Source organism: Haemaphysalis longicornis, unplaced genomic scaffold (genome assembly GCF_048455015.1).
Source record: "Haemaphysalis longicornis isolate Haplotype H1 unplaced genomic scaffold, Haemaphysalis longicornis Haplotype H1 scaffold_8, whole genome shotgun sequence".
Classification (NCBI taxonomy): Eukaryota; Metazoa; Arthropoda; class Arachnida; order Ixodida; family Ixodidae; genus Haemaphysalis; species Haemaphysalis longicornis.
Window position 1 is genome coordinate 123,317,718 of NW_027526445.1, and position 14,759 is coordinate 123,332,476.

Sequence of the window (14,759 nt, forward strand, 5' to 3'; positions counted from 1 at the left end):
GGTGGCACCGAACTGGTGCAAGGCAGACAGACACATTGGCTTTGGAAAACGCCCAACTTTTCTTTTAAACGCTGCTCTGAACTGGCAACGAGCACCTAAACTCATTTTGAGCAAGAAGAAACAAACATGCACACATTCCTGATGAGAAAAGCAACAAAACAAAGATAGCGGCACGTCTGATTGATGGTGGTAGCAACGGTGCCTTTGCGGTTTGGATGGGCTTGATGGGCTGCTCGGTTGCCAGATGACAACCAGAATTATGCCAGTGACCGCTATGTAGGTCGTGGGGTGACTTTTCGGCAAATTTTTCGGTAAAAAACCTCGACCTATATTCCACCTTACATTGTAAATAATCAAGCTGCTGTGAGAGAAACTACACTTTTCTGAGAAGTAAGAATAATGTGTAAAATGGACTTTTGAGTTCCAAGTTTCATTTGTACGTGATACAGGGGCTCATGATGAAGACACCAGGCAATGGGCCTTTCTTTCTGAACTCAGTAGTGCAGCTGTGGACTGCTACAAGCATTACAGGCAGCGTTACAAGGGAATTACGAAGCAGGATCGTTATGGGGAGAAAGGAGTTAAACCTAAGTGAGCCAGGTGTGCTGCACACTATCAGGCCTGGTTTACACTCCAGAGAAAATTAGCTCCACATTGCTGCTTTTCGACGTCCAGCCTCTCGGCAAAGCTGTCCCACAAATGTTGCATATGTGCAGCTAGGTAGGCTGGGTATACAACCTGTTGTGGAACAATGAAAGCCATGAAGTCTGGCAGTGGTGCTTTTTTTTTCTTCCCTCGGTGGTCTTTTGGTTCTGGGCCAAGGGGCGATGCTTGTAAAAGTTGGAGAGTGCTGCCGGCATGTTTCAAGGCCCAAAACGAACAACGGGACGGACTGGTACCCAATTTCATCACTTGAAAATAACCCCCCTGGTATTCTGAAATATTACTGTGCAGAAACACTAAATTGCCCCCTGAGCAAGAAACCCGCCATTTGTAGCAGCGAACAGCTCATAAACCTCCCGTCAGCTTCGACATGATAGAACATACGTGCAGAAGTGCATTGGGCAACACTTCATTCAGTTTGGCAATCGGCATTATGGGTATGCGCCGCACCAAGCCTCGCACCACTGCTGCTGCGTCAAGTAGGATGAAAAGTTGAGCTAATTGGTTTCAAATTCATGATGAATGGAAAAACAGCACGAGAAACACAGGGGAATAAGAAGGGACGACGGCAGTTGCGAGTGCAGCACTGTGCCGTCGTCCCCTCTTCTTTTGTCCGTGTTCTTGCGCTGTTTTTTATCATGAATTCGCTGCTGCCTCGCCCAGTGATGCAGCAGTTACCAGGGGCTCAGGGCAGTACCCAATGCTGGTTTGTTTGGCAATTGGACATTAATGCTTTCGCATTCATGACTGGCGAGAAATGCTTAGGTGTTGTCTGCGATTTTCCATGCCATGCCCTGGGGGAGGCAGTTGCAGCAATAGTAGCCGAAGCATTGGCCTGCTTCTCCAGGCTGTCTGCTGGCAACCTGTTGAATTGTTGCAAATCTGCCACGCTCTGATCTGCTGTGCAAGTTCCACTTGAACAAGGGCAAACGGGCAGGTGCCGCAAAGGAGCAGTGCCCTGCCTCATTTTGAGAAAGTTTGCGATGGATTTGGTATGCAGCGGAATCTGGAGTGCTCACGAAGGGATTACGGGGTTAAAAAATAGCCGGAATCCCGCCCTGCGAAAGTGGATGCCCAGCGAAACTGTCCTAAACCACTGCACATGCTGGTAGGGGAGGGTATGAACTGTTCCTCCCCGTATCGATGGGCTTGTCGCTTGCGCTCAGCTTCTCTGCAACCAAGGCCCGATGCATGCGCTCGCCCTCGAATGACGTCAACCCCCCGTGTCGAGAGCAGCTGCAAACCTAATCTTTACCAAGAACACATGGGGGGCCCCACTGCCCGCAAGCGCTTTATCCATTTAGCAGTTCTGACGCTTGTTTTGTTTTTACACGAATACCGATGCCTGATTCGCCCAATGCATGTGCTCGGTGTCTTGGGTGATAACTTACGTGTTGTTTTCACTTGCATGAAATTTTGTGACCAATAAGAGGCTTTAAAACTGGGAAAAGGGTGGCAGCAGACGAATATTTCTCAGTAGAAGAACCTCGTGTACAGGCTTCACTCCAGAAAGCTACGCACCTTCTTATCACTTTCAGTCTATGCAGGGTATTCCGGCTCCTTTGCATCTTCTCATTTTGAAAAGCAATGTTATCATCGTTAAATCTGATATTGTATCGTCCCTTCATGAAGACATTGGCAGTGGTTGCATTGTGCACCAAGTTCAATTGCACTTTTTTAATTAGGAGTCGGGGCATCTTGCAAGACGCCAAGTAATGCCGCTAAGGTGACAAGAGACACACCCTCAAGCACTAAAACGAGGCAGCCTTGCAAACATGGAAGCACTTTACTGGGAATCTCTGTACAAGGTTGGTGGCCCAATTGGTCGTTACGAATCTTCAACGCATGACTGGCATGGCGGTGGCTGGTTTGGCGTGCGTCGAGTCCTGAGCCCGCCACAGCTGCGTCACGGTCTTCAGCTGGGTGTAGAAGTTGACGCCCTGAGAGGGAAAAAGGAAGACGCATCATTCACACGCCAGCACAATGGAGGCCTGTCAACTTACAGCCTTGCCGTAGAAGTTGGTGTCGCCCAAGAAGGAACCCCTCGACCCCGTGAACGAGAACATGGGCAGCGGCACGGGAATGGGTACATTGACGCCGACCTGTGGAAAGAGAAAAAACCAAGTGTCGCTTCACCCGTCGAGCAAACAGCTCCTCAATGACGGCATGTTTGCCTTTCATTTACTCCAATATACCCAATTTGCAACGGGTGTTGTCTAGGATCGCAACACTTAAATCGTACAATTTAACAGGTTATATACTATATACAACTCAGTGAAAAGACGGAATAAAGAAGTTCGGAGGTAAAGAATTCACTCTAACAGCACAGGACACTGGAGGTTGATAGGAGAGGCTTTTGCAGTGGACCTAGTTAGGCTGTTGATGATCATCATCATGATTTTCTTCAAAAGAAGCTTTGTAAAATTTTATGGTCAATTTCACCGGTAATATCCAAGTTCACAAATTCGTTCAGCCCAAAAGGCAACTTTTGCAGAATTGGATTTTTCAAAATCTGGATATTGGCAAAGTCGAGTTTCCACCACACTTAGCTCACTCAATGGAATAGCCATTTTCAGAATTTGAATTTCTGACAATCCACGAAATAGGGGTTCAACTATGCTTGATTTTGGGGTAAAAGAGAACCGACAGCTATGCAAAAGATGCGACGAGCGTATTTGCTCTGGTGGAGATTCCGACGTACCTGGCCGACGTCGATCTCCTGGGTGTACCGGCGGGCAGTGGCCCCGTTTGTGGTGAAGATGGCTGTGCCGTTGCCATACGGGTTGGAGTTGATGAGCGAGATGGCCTCGTCCATGGTGTCCACGTTGAGCGTCAGCAGCACAGGGCCGAAGATCTCCTCCCGGTAGCACCTCATCTGGGGCTGTGGACGAGCATCGGGCATCGAGTTGTTCATCGTGGACAAAATGGACGCATGCACAGTGCGGCCCTTGTTGGGCACCATGCATGCTATCTGAGATAAATGATCCCTTGACAGCAAGGTGTCTTTTTTTTTTCTTGAGGCCATTGTGTTTCTTATGCTACCCTAGCAATGCAGTACAAGTCGATTGATGCGATGATTTACTCGGAACCTAACCACAGCAAGGGATGAGTTAAAACGTCATAATTCAGATGAATGCGCAGCTACGCCTCCCTCACACACTGGCTAATTAAAGGGACATTGAAGTCAAAATACAAGTTGCCCTAGATCGATAGAATAGCTTACCAAATAAACATGAATATAGAAAAACTGACCCGGCCGCAGCGGCAACTTTTCTGATGGAGGTGAAAAGCAAAAACACCCATGTGTACAAGATTTCGGCGCACGTTACAAAGATCCCCAGGTAGACAAAATTAACCCGGAGCCCTCCACTACGGCGCACCTCATCGCCTGCATTGCGTCGGCGCATTAAACCCTAAAATCAATCAAAAATATGAATATACCACTCTTACGCGTAGCTTTTTCAAATAAGGTAAGAAACAGTGAAAACGTGAAGACAGGTGCTACCGCCACTGGCTATGCCGCGCAACTTGCGCCGGAAGTGGTTAAAATGTCTGGCATGTGCAACGTCTTCCCTGGTTGCCGATGGATGGTGCTACTCGCACATACTTGGGACAGTGGTACCGCTGTTCAAGGAGGGGTGCGAGCTAGGTACAAGCGGTTGGTTTGACGCCAACATTCATAGGGCCTCAAAAGGGCAACGTTTTTCTTCAACAAAGCGACAATATATTAATCCCGGATCTCATGAAGGAACACTTTGCTTAGTGGATCCGGACCTGCAAAGGAAATGGGAGTTCAGGAGAGCACAACTGAAACTGACCAAACCGCCCGGTACATGGTAGCGTTGTATTCGGTTGCTTGTAAACCATTATGCATCACCACTGCCACACTTACTTCCTGTTTACCGTGATGCAAACAGCAGCTGCTGTTTGCGTCGCATTTGATCAGTGTTTGACTATCGATTTCTCAGCAATTAAGGCATCTTTCGGCACAGAACTAACGCTAAATTGGCTAAGGAAAGGTCAGACTTCCGTTCGAAACCAACTTGCTGTTGCCTTAAAGGGGCCATGCAGACAAAACACAAGTTTAGTTCATTCGAAACATTGCCTCGTTAGCATCATACTGATATCACTTTTAATGCACACTTCGCTCAAATAAGCTATACAGTTAGGAAAAAAGGGAAAGGCCATGCGACCCACTAGCTCATTTCTCGCAACAGAACCTATGATGTCATATGCCCAGCTGTGCGATTGGCTGAGGCCGACAAAGGCAACCCCAACTTAGGCAGGGCTTATAAGCTTGCCGAACGAGCTGTTTGTGCTTAAATGTAATGCATATTCATTTTACAGCAGTAAGAATGGTGGGGTAAACAACGAAAGTTACAAAAATACACGTAAACATAGAAGCACCGATGCGACTGCTATTGGTACTAGGTGCACTATGGTCGTTTTAGCTGCACAGCGGTCCGCCACTTCGGAGTTGTCTCGCGCGACACTGGCCGACTGGCGTAAGCAAAGTTGCCTTGCGTGACCCTGCTTGTCAAGCACACTCCATGTTTCATGAAACAATTGCTTCCTACCATAACAAAAACAAGTCAGGTGCAATTACGGTCAAAAACAAAGCAACGGCAGATAACAATCCGTGGCTTCGTATGGCAGCGCCATCTGGGAGGACTGACGATAAGCAAGGCTGCAAAAGCCTAATGATGCACTGGAAGTTCATTTGAATACCCGCCCTTGTGACTTAATGGCAGACGTCACGGAAACACACGATTGGGCGGGAGTTCGGAAACTTTAACCTAAATGGATTAATTTCTCAGTGAATATGCCATTTGCTGCCGGTCAAGTGCTGGGGGCACTATAAAACACGAAATCTTTCGAATAAAACAAGCTTGTATTTGTCTGCATGGCCCCTATTGGCGGTGAGCGCGAACACGGGCGGCGCTGCGGAGCGCGCCTCCGTGAAGTCAGCTTAGGGATTCTCGCATTTGTCGTCTGCTCCTCTCATGCTTGCTCTCCCTACTGTTTCTTTGCGCTCGGTCAACGTCCGATGCTTGTCCGCACCAGAATTGGCGTGTGGGCTTAAAGTGTGAGTTAGAGTATAGTTTTAGATACCGCTACGGAAGAAACATTGCCGGCGTCGCCGCCTTCCTTGCGGAGCCGGTCCTGTGCGGAGCACGACGAGTCGCAGCTAGGCGTCAGCTTCTGTATTAGGCAATTTTTCAAAAAGGGAACAGTCAGCCGCAATAATAATAACCGACAACAGCGAAAATGAAAGATCAAAACATATTCTAGTCCTTCAGGGCTATCGGCTTTGGCAGAAGGCATTATGATTCCCGGTAATCATATGTAAGGTAAAACAGTTTTCGCGACCTTGCCGAACGCTCGAAATCACATCACATTGTATCACATCACTTTACTTTGTCATGGCATGAAAGTTTGCAGACATGCACTATAGGTTGCAAAAACTATAGGTTGAGTTCCAAATAACCCACTGTGTGTATAGGCGCGTGCTCGTTTTGTACGAGGCTTCTAACCAGTAGGAGGTTTATTGAGCAAAACGAGTCACGTCTACGTTAAAGATACAATAACACTCTGTTTGTTCAGACCTGGAGGGATATTTCGGTACATTTTCCACAGCCATATCCTCCCGATATTCGGATATGCGTTATAGGAAAACTGCACTCAAGAGGAGGAGGGGGACGGGGAGGAGGAGAAAACTTTAACAATGAAATCGAGCTGGTTAGTGGGCCGGGTCCTCAGTCCAGGACAAGAGAGTAAAAGAAATTTTATTTAATTCATAGAACACCATCCCGAGTAGAATAGGATTTGTTCTTTGCGCCTGGAATGGTTGGAAAACAATAAAGACCTGCCTAGAAATATTCATCGGTTTCGATTCTTGTGTTATTTGCAGGTATACTATTTATTGCGTTACTTAGCGTGTATATAATGCTTTCAACACAGTAATCATGTCATAATTGTTCCGGTTGAGAGTTAGTTCGTTATGATAACAATGATTACGATATAAATTCGGGGCACAAAAGCCGCCTTCGAGTACTGTGGACAACGTTGGTTGGGGCGCGATCACGGTGGCGCAGCACAAACCTCCTCATTGTATTTCCATGTGAATAAACAAAGCACGCTGCGGATATGCACATTTTTGCACGCAGCTGTAGTGAAAGCCAATTTGTGAAGAAGGGAATGTATGCCATACAACTTGAACAAAATATCCACACTATCTTTGTGAGACTCCCAAACATCCCCAAGCCTTCTTATAAGACGTTTAGGATGGTGCAGAAAAATTAATGCGTCGGGCACAAAAAAAGAACAAGAAACATTCATCTGATGCAAGACAACAACAACAAAAGAAATAGAAGACAGCCATTTTATTTCCTGCTGTACGTGCGATGCGCGTGCAGGGGCCCGCGCTGCTTGGTACGTAGAATTACACTGTTGAGTCTTCATAAGAGCATCTCAAAAATACTGCAGGGAAGCCTTCGCATTTTGAATACTTATCGAGGAGCTATGAGCGCTGATCCTCGCGAATAAGCTAGAAAGGACGAGTTACAGGCGATCTTCTGACCGATGCTCTGAAGAAAGTTGTTCTCTATCTCCTCGTGTGTTGCAAACTTGTGGGGGATACAGCTTCAAATTATTCAGATGCGTCAGAAGCTGGCAAAATAACTGAACCACTATACATACGCTTTTTAATGCACTACAGCAACAAAGCGGGCGATTTCTAGCACAGACACTGCTGCCCCTCACAAGCGGAGTGTAGCAGACGACAGCGGCGCGAGTCCCTAAGCCGACGTCAGAGCCAGGGGGCGCCACTCAAACATCTCACCGCCAATAAGTACTAGCCACTGGAACAAAGCTGTACTCTCCATATTTGTGCCAACAGTAGTCTGCGAATGAGCTGTCATAACCAGTTCGTTTGTTGACTGTACCTGGAGATGCACAGACTTCTAGGAATGACGCTGCCATGGTAAGGGAAGGTCACAAATTCCTCTCCAGCTTGCTTGAGGGGATACCTATGGCACAATGACTGCATCCTCAAGTAGGGAAAAAGCTGTAAGCTGAGGTGAAACCTTCCACTGAGAGTTATGCTGGTTCTAAGAGAGGCGGCAAGCATGTCAGGTAACACTTTTTTTAATGAGCCATAAAAAACAGGGATGCAGATGCAAGAAATTTTTAAGTTGCACAATGCAAAGGGAATTGTAGCAGCGCAATGACTAAGGCTTAAAAATCAGTCAAGTTATGAATGAAAGAACTCTTGGTGGCTCCATGGTTCGGGTACTGTGCTGCTGAGCCCAAGGATGCGAGTTCGATCCCAGTCATAGGGGCAGTTTTTCTGGTAAATGCGAAAAAAAAACCTCGGGCCATCTCCACTAACGTGAAACCTGGGGAGGGGTGAAGCATGCAGTGGATAAGTGCATTCCTGGCACCTTGGCGTTTTTGCCCACACAGATGAAACCGTTGGGGGGTACAGGTATACAACCTTGCTGTAAAAGTCTCGTGTCTTTGAAGCACGAAGCACTCTATCGCAAGGCATAAACGAGTGCCCCAACGTTTTAATACTGTGACTACATGAGGTGACAGTTACGACGATGATGACATGAGACGCTGACAGCCCTTTGCCCCTAAAACAAAAATGCCAGAGTGTCTCAGTTCCGCTGCACATTAAAGAGCCCCACATGGTCTAAATTAATCTGCAGCCCTATACTATGGTAGTGTAATATGCAACCCCCCCCCCCCCTTCCCCACCTACATAGGAACCAATACTGTGCTGAAGGCCTGATGAGTTTTGCACCCCTTCTGTCACATAAGGGTTAGTAGAAAGTGCTTCGCAATAAATAACGATGCAGCACGCTTAGGCACAGTATTAACATTGTTTTTTGTTGCTGTAGGTGAAACTGATAGGCCCTCTCGGTTGCAACACAATTCAAACTAAGACTTTAGTTGTCGAAGCTGGAGGTGTGAACCTCACTGCAAAGACACTTACCGACACGTCTGTGAGGATGGTGGGCCCCACGAAATTGCCCTTCTCGAATCCGGGCACCTTGATGTTGCGGCCGTCAAGGATGAGCTTGGCTCCCTCCTGCACTCCGCTCTCGACAAGGTCACAGATGCGCTTCTTGGCCTCCGGCGAAATGACGGGGCCCAAGTCCGCGCCGGGGACGTGTCCGGCGTTCACGTTGAGCTTCTTGGCTCGCTCCACCAGCTCGGGGATCCAGTTCTTGGCGTCTCCGACAAAGACCGCCGTCGACAGCGCCATGCACCGCTGGCCTGCTGCGCCGAACGCCGCTCCAGTCAGCTGGTTCAGCGTGTACTCCTTGTTGGCGTCTGGCATCACCACCCCGTGGTTCTTGGCACCCTGAAAAGCATGGCGCGGTTGTCACCTGCCGGTGATTGCCCCGTGTGCCTAAGCTGACATGTTTTTGCTTCCGGGTCTCTGAACACCCATCATCACTGTTGTGGCCCACATAATCACCGTAAATGTTAATAACCATGAACAATGTCAGCTTTATTGTAGTTTGACCTAAAATGTCGTTCACGAGCCTACACTAGTGTAATGCGGGTGCACTCCAAGGTGGATATGCAGGGTTCGTACAGGCTTTAAAAGCAAAAATTCAAGGATTTAAGGACTTTCAAGGACCAGAAAACACATTTTCAAGGCCCCCCATCTAATGTTTTATCTGGGATTATTTATAACTTTTTCAACACAATGCAAAATTTCGTTATTGCCGAATTCCTAAGCGCATTAGTGCACATTTAGATAGGCGCTAACGGGTTTGTGAATGCTCCCCCAGCTTTATTTTTTATTTCACAGTTGGCATTTAGAGGTCTTTTTTTTTCTTGGTGTTTTGCTGAGGCTGTTTGATTTCAAAACTTCATAATGTTGCCTGCATCTCCTGCTTTGTCAGCAAGAGTAGGAGCTGAAATTAAATCAGCAAGTGTTGCTGCAAGGCAGGATGAACTATGTACACGTCTACCATTTGCCCATAAAAGCAAACGCAGATGGAGCGTATGAGGCACAGCAAACATGCAATGAGCTGCCGTCCGCAGACTAAATGGAACATGCAAGATAGAGAAGAGAAGCCGGCTTTCACTGGATTGTATCGTGACATGGGTTCTATTGAGGAATGCTGCTCCTAATGTTGCCTCGTAAGAATGACAATCCACCAAACTCGTAATTTCATGCAATACACTGAAACTTGATTGTTACACTGTTTCTTTACATTTTTAACACCTAAACTCCACGACAAACACTTTAAACTCTTGTGAAAAGACAGGGTCATTGGTTCTCTCCACAAAAATCAAGGGTTTTCAAGGACCATTTAAAAATTCCAAGACTTTCCAGGCCTTGAAATTGACACTTCTAAATCAAGGGTTTTCACGGTTTTCAAGGACCTGTGCGAACCCCGATATGAAACGTCAGAGCTTCACGTGAGCCTTATTTAGATGGGTCCCCCTTCAACAGTGTAATCCTAAAGGGTTCAAGTCCTGCTCCCTCCCTCCCCCCCCCCCGAAGAAACAGCCCAGCTTACTGCCACACACTTTCGATCGGGAAGCTTAGTTTTGCTGTCACAGTAGCACCGGCATCATACCAAAAATGAGAAATAAGCACGCCACGAAGCTCACCATGTTGCACTGCACCCTCTTGCCGTTCTTGGAGCCTCGCTCGTAGATGAACTTGCCCTGCGTGCAAGTGCGAGCAGTGCGGTGAGTTGAAGGATAATGGCGAACCATCTCCAATCATTCCTCCTAGTGCCACCACCAAGCCACCCAGAACCCATAATGGAGTGCTTTTTCCTGGGCATTGCTGAAGAAACTCCAGTTTGACGGGATCCTTTGACAGCTCACAGAGACAGTAAAGTTGGAGAGCTCTAACACCTGTGCCACATGTACACGAAAAATGACATTAAGTGTTTATGTCCTTAAGATACCGAATGACATTATTTGGGCAGGCTGTGCTACACGCGAAAATGCAAAGGCATGGAATGTATGAAGGAATAAGTTTGTGCAAAAGGCGAGGAGGAAGAGAAGACAGGACAAGACGAGCGCACAAGACAAGCGCACGATGCGCTCGTCTTGTTCTCTCATCTCTTCGTCCTCGCCTTTTGCGCAAACTTATTCCTTCGTACGTCATGAACCAACTATCCAGCAATCAAGTCTTACTAAGTCGCATTAAATGTGTTAGGCATGATGGTGATAATGACCAAAAAAAAAGAAATGCACTCGTATGTTAGAAGTTTTTAACATAGAGAAAAATGTCTCACAGGGGTTAAAATGTTTTTTTGTGAAAGAAAATGAAAAGAAAAAAAATCGTGTGAGCCGTTTCTAAAAGTGGCTTCAGCAGCTGCCGTTGCCTGCCTGCGGTAGCCAAAGCCAAAAAATTCAAAGCGACGAGTAACAACACGATGTTTTGCCTTTTGCCGCTGTTAGTGAACTTTGTCTTCTTCAGAACTTTGCTGCCAGGAGTGCACAAAAATCGTCTCAATTCAAAGTTCAGCTACGTTTCTGTGTCAAGACTCTGGAGCCGAGAGTTTCGTTGGTTTCATTTGGTGCTCATCGCGTTCGAGAGTAGTCAGACTTAAGGCGTTTGTTAAGGCGAATTATGAAAAACCCCTCAAACCAAAAATGACGTTAGAGCAAATGGCATTACATTTTTGCTTGTAGCGGCGAATTAATGGCATTAAAGCCATTAAGCACTCAATGTCATTTTTCACGTATGTGTGGCACAGGTATAAGAGACTGCTCCGGGCATGCAAGCTGGAATCATTTGGGGAGACTCACAGCTGTGTCGGATCCCACGAATGAGATTGCCCTGATGTCGGGGTGGTCGCAGATGAACCTCACCGCTGCAACACGACGATCATTCGGTAAACGACAGGAAAAAAAAAAAAAATGGGATAAAAACTTCACCACCCCTTTCTAAAGAAAGTTGAGAGAAGCACGAAAGCTTCCTCACATCAAAAGTGCATCAAAACCTTCACTGAAGGTGTGTCCAATCGTGTCGTACCATCGAAGACCCAAATTACAAATAAAGAACAAACCTAGGCAACAATCTTTCCAGCACTATGTAAATGCGCCGATCTAAATGTACACCCGTATGCGGTTTATGAGATAGTTGTATACTATTGTACTCTTCCTCCATGATTGATGCGCCTATTGTCTCGTCTAGAACCATCGCTTATTCGCCATTTTCCAGTAGCCGCTTTGACGCAATGGAAGCCCAGTTTCACGCACGCACCATGAGTGCAGAGATCTTATCGGAGCTTTTTATTCGACCATGCGGTCTATGGGGAGAGGCATTAGTTTTCTGACAGGACGCCATCGATCTCACTACACTCGAGTACAACTTAAGAACGGCAACGGAAGTTGCCGCTGTGCCTCATCACCGCAGCCGGATGTCACGACGCACGGCACAAGTAGTGCGTTACTGGGAATATTTCGAACATGGCATGAGCCGTTTCCATGATTTTATGGACTTAATATGCTTGTAAACTACTGCAGCGATGACAAACTACGTGAGAAAAGGCACACGATATCACGCATTCACAGCAATCTCCTTTCAAAATGCATGCACCTGTTGACATCCAGGTCTGTCGCTTAGGTGGAGTGATACCGTACATAAGCTATTGCCGTTCATAACTCGTTCCCGATTTAAGAAGTGTCTGCAGCACTAACCGTCTTGCGTTCCGTGAAAGACGTTTACCACGCCATCTGGAACTCCACACTGCTGGAGCAGCTCCATCAGAATCATGGTGGCACCAGGGTCGCGCTCGGACGGCTTGATTACAACAGTGTTGCCACAGACCAGGGCTAGGGGAAACATCTGCAAAAAAGTGAATAGTACAGATCAAACAACGAAGGTTTCACCACTCTTCGAACATCCCGGCTACATAAGCAATCTCGGAGGTCATTTAGCCACCTGTCACTAAACCTTCAGCGGCCACTTGTCCCATAAAATGCAACACTTCATACTCTGTATAATAGTAGTAACACTTTAGTCGCGCCATTTGCTGCTTGTTGGTGCAAAAGCGCCTGGAAATGGTAAGAGATCACATGCAAAATTCAGACGTTTTGACAGGCCTCGGAATGTGCCGCCTCTAATTCGAGTTCAACAGATGGAAAACTGTCCACACAGCACAAGTACAATACCTGAGGAACAGTAATGCAGTCACTGACCAAAAAAAAAAAGTACAAAAGACTTTTCCGAAGACGTTTCGGAACTCGCACAGGCTCCGAAAAGTCTTTGCACGTCCTTCTTTCACTTGGTCAGTGGCCGCACTACTGTTTCTTCATACAATGGCTGACCAGGCGAACTTTCGCTGAACCCTCGACCACAAGTACAATACCTACCCACAAGGGGATCATGGCGGGAAAGTTGAACGGCGTGATGCCGGCGCAAACTCCGAGTGGAATGCGGTAGGAATGCGTGTCCATGTCCTTGGTGATGGACGGCAGGGTTTCGCCCAGTTGCAGTGAAGTGACTCCGCAGGCGTGTTCGACAACCTCTGCGAAGCAACAAACACTGTTTTGAGAAGCCACTCAAACGTGCACTGCAACTTGCATGCTTACGCAATCCACGCAGCACATCTCCCTCTGCGTCGGCCAACGTCTTGCCCTGTTCTTCAGTGATGTTGGCGGCGATTCGTTTCTGCAAAGGAAATGATGGATGTGGGTGCCTATTCTTGAATTTCAATTCCGCAATTGCTTTTTTTTTTTTTTACCATGTTTTCCTTGATGAGGTGTTGCAGCTTGAACATACTCTGCTGCCTCGTCAAGATTGACGTCTGAGACCACGACGTGAACGCCTCTTTTGCAGCACTGACGGCCGCTTCCATTTCCGCGTTGGTGCATTTGGGCACGCGGGTTACCACTTCGTTGGTTGCCTGCAGTGAAACAGATGCATCAGTTAAGTGCAGGCTAAAATATGCTGCTTAACACCAAAGACGCGGGTTCGACCCCCCCCCCCCCCCCCCCCAGCTGCGGCGGCTGTTTTTCTGACGGAGGCGAAAATCGAAAATGCTAGCGTGTCGAAAGTTCGGCGCACGACGCCTGAGGCGATGACGTTAACGATCCCAAGGTGGTCGAAAAATAATCCGGAGCCATACACCACAGCCCGCCTCCAAGCCGCGTAGAACTTCAAGAATTGGAAAGTTAGTACAGACTCTCTGCAGTCGCAGTTCACAGTTGATCAGACCGCAACCAGTGCAAAAACGTGATGCACAGCGGTGCTTACCGGATTCATAAGGTCCACCCATTCGGTCGTCTTGGACTCGACGAACTGGCCGTTGATGAACATCTTGGTTGTGGGCTAATAAGAAATAAAGCAACGAATAGAGGGAAAAAAGAGTGAGTCGCCGGTTTTCTTCCGTGCTGCGTGCTACCAAAAATACTGTTTTTTCATACCACGCTCGACGACGCATATCCACGGACAGGCTGAAGACTCCGCAGGAGCTGAAAAACGAAAAACGTGCCTGAGCGGTGGCGTGATTTTAGTGTGGCGCGATTTCAGCCACTGCAACGGATACCGCGCCAGCCGGCATGGGTACCGCCAACCACATGTTACACGTCTCATCGCAGCTGAGCCGACCGCCGGAAGCATTTGGCTCAAAATCGGCCGCTAGCAGGCGATCGCAAAGTTGAGGTGCGAGCAAAACCACGTTACGTACCGTTGCTCGGTAGGCGAAACAAAGTCGTGCTGCCATCTCACTGCCGCACGTAGGTACCGAACCGAAGTTGCAGGCGCAAGTGTGCTTTGCGGGAGTGAATTAAATACTCGGCCTTGGAGTGGTACAGTCGAGGCGCTGCGACTTGGCCAACTCGACTGTCTGCTGTCAGCTACGCCATAGAGTTTCATACTAATGAAACTAGAGGGGACACTGGCGCTGCAATCGTTCAACCCCCATGGAGCTGATTGTGTGACGTAGACTCGTGATTTTCGAACTTGGCTTAACTTGAGGCTTGACGATTGTTATATGTACTAGGCTTCGTACTTTTCCGCTCCGTCAGTTTCGGTTTCGGCGTCGAAAGCGTCGGTGGGTCATTCCGGGGCAGAATTGCTGTTGGCGTTCGATTCCAGCGGCTGC

The 14,759-nt window shown here is 47.6% G+C and overlaps 1 protein-coding gene across 1 annotated transcript; it reads right to left on the reverse strand.

Moving 5' to 3' along the window:
- Positions 1–2,430: 2,430 nt before the first annotated feature.
- On the reverse strand, positions 2,431–14,527 carry LOC144149842 (putative methylmalonate-semialdehyde/malonate-semialdehyde dehydrogenase [acylating], mitochondrial). The gene is made up of 13 exons (XM_077681537.1): positions 14,343–14,527; positions 14,080–14,127; positions 13,910–13,984; positions 13,398–13,559; positions 13,246–13,324; positions 13,027–13,181; positions 12,352–12,499; positions 11,458–11,522; positions 10,303–10,359; positions 8,663–9,034; positions 3,365–3,544; positions 2,667–2,765; positions 2,431–2,603 (listed from the first exon to the last, which is right to left on the reverse strand). Exons 1-13 carry the CDS (start codon positions 14,376–14,378, stop codon positions 2,502–2,504), a joined length of 1,578 nt encoding a protein of 525 aa, XP_077537663.1. The 5' UTR covers positions 14,379–14,527; the 3' UTR covers positions 2,431–2,501.
- Positions 14,528–14,759: the final 232 nt, after the last annotated feature.

Excerpts from the sequence above, each read along its gene's own strand:
- LOC144149842 (XM_077681537.1), bottom strand. The coding sequence starts at position 14,378 with ATGGCAGCACGACTTTGTTTCGCCTACCGAGCAACG. Across the intron at positions 13,182-13,245 it reads AGATGTGCTGCGTGGATTGC|AGGTTGTCGAACACGCCTGC; the intron begins GTAAGCATGCAA and ends GTTGCTTCGCAG. Across the intron at positions 12,500-13,026 it reads CCGCCATGATCCCCTTGTGG|ATGTTTCCCCTAGCCCTGGT; the intron begins GTAGGTATTGTA and ends ACTTTTTTGCAG.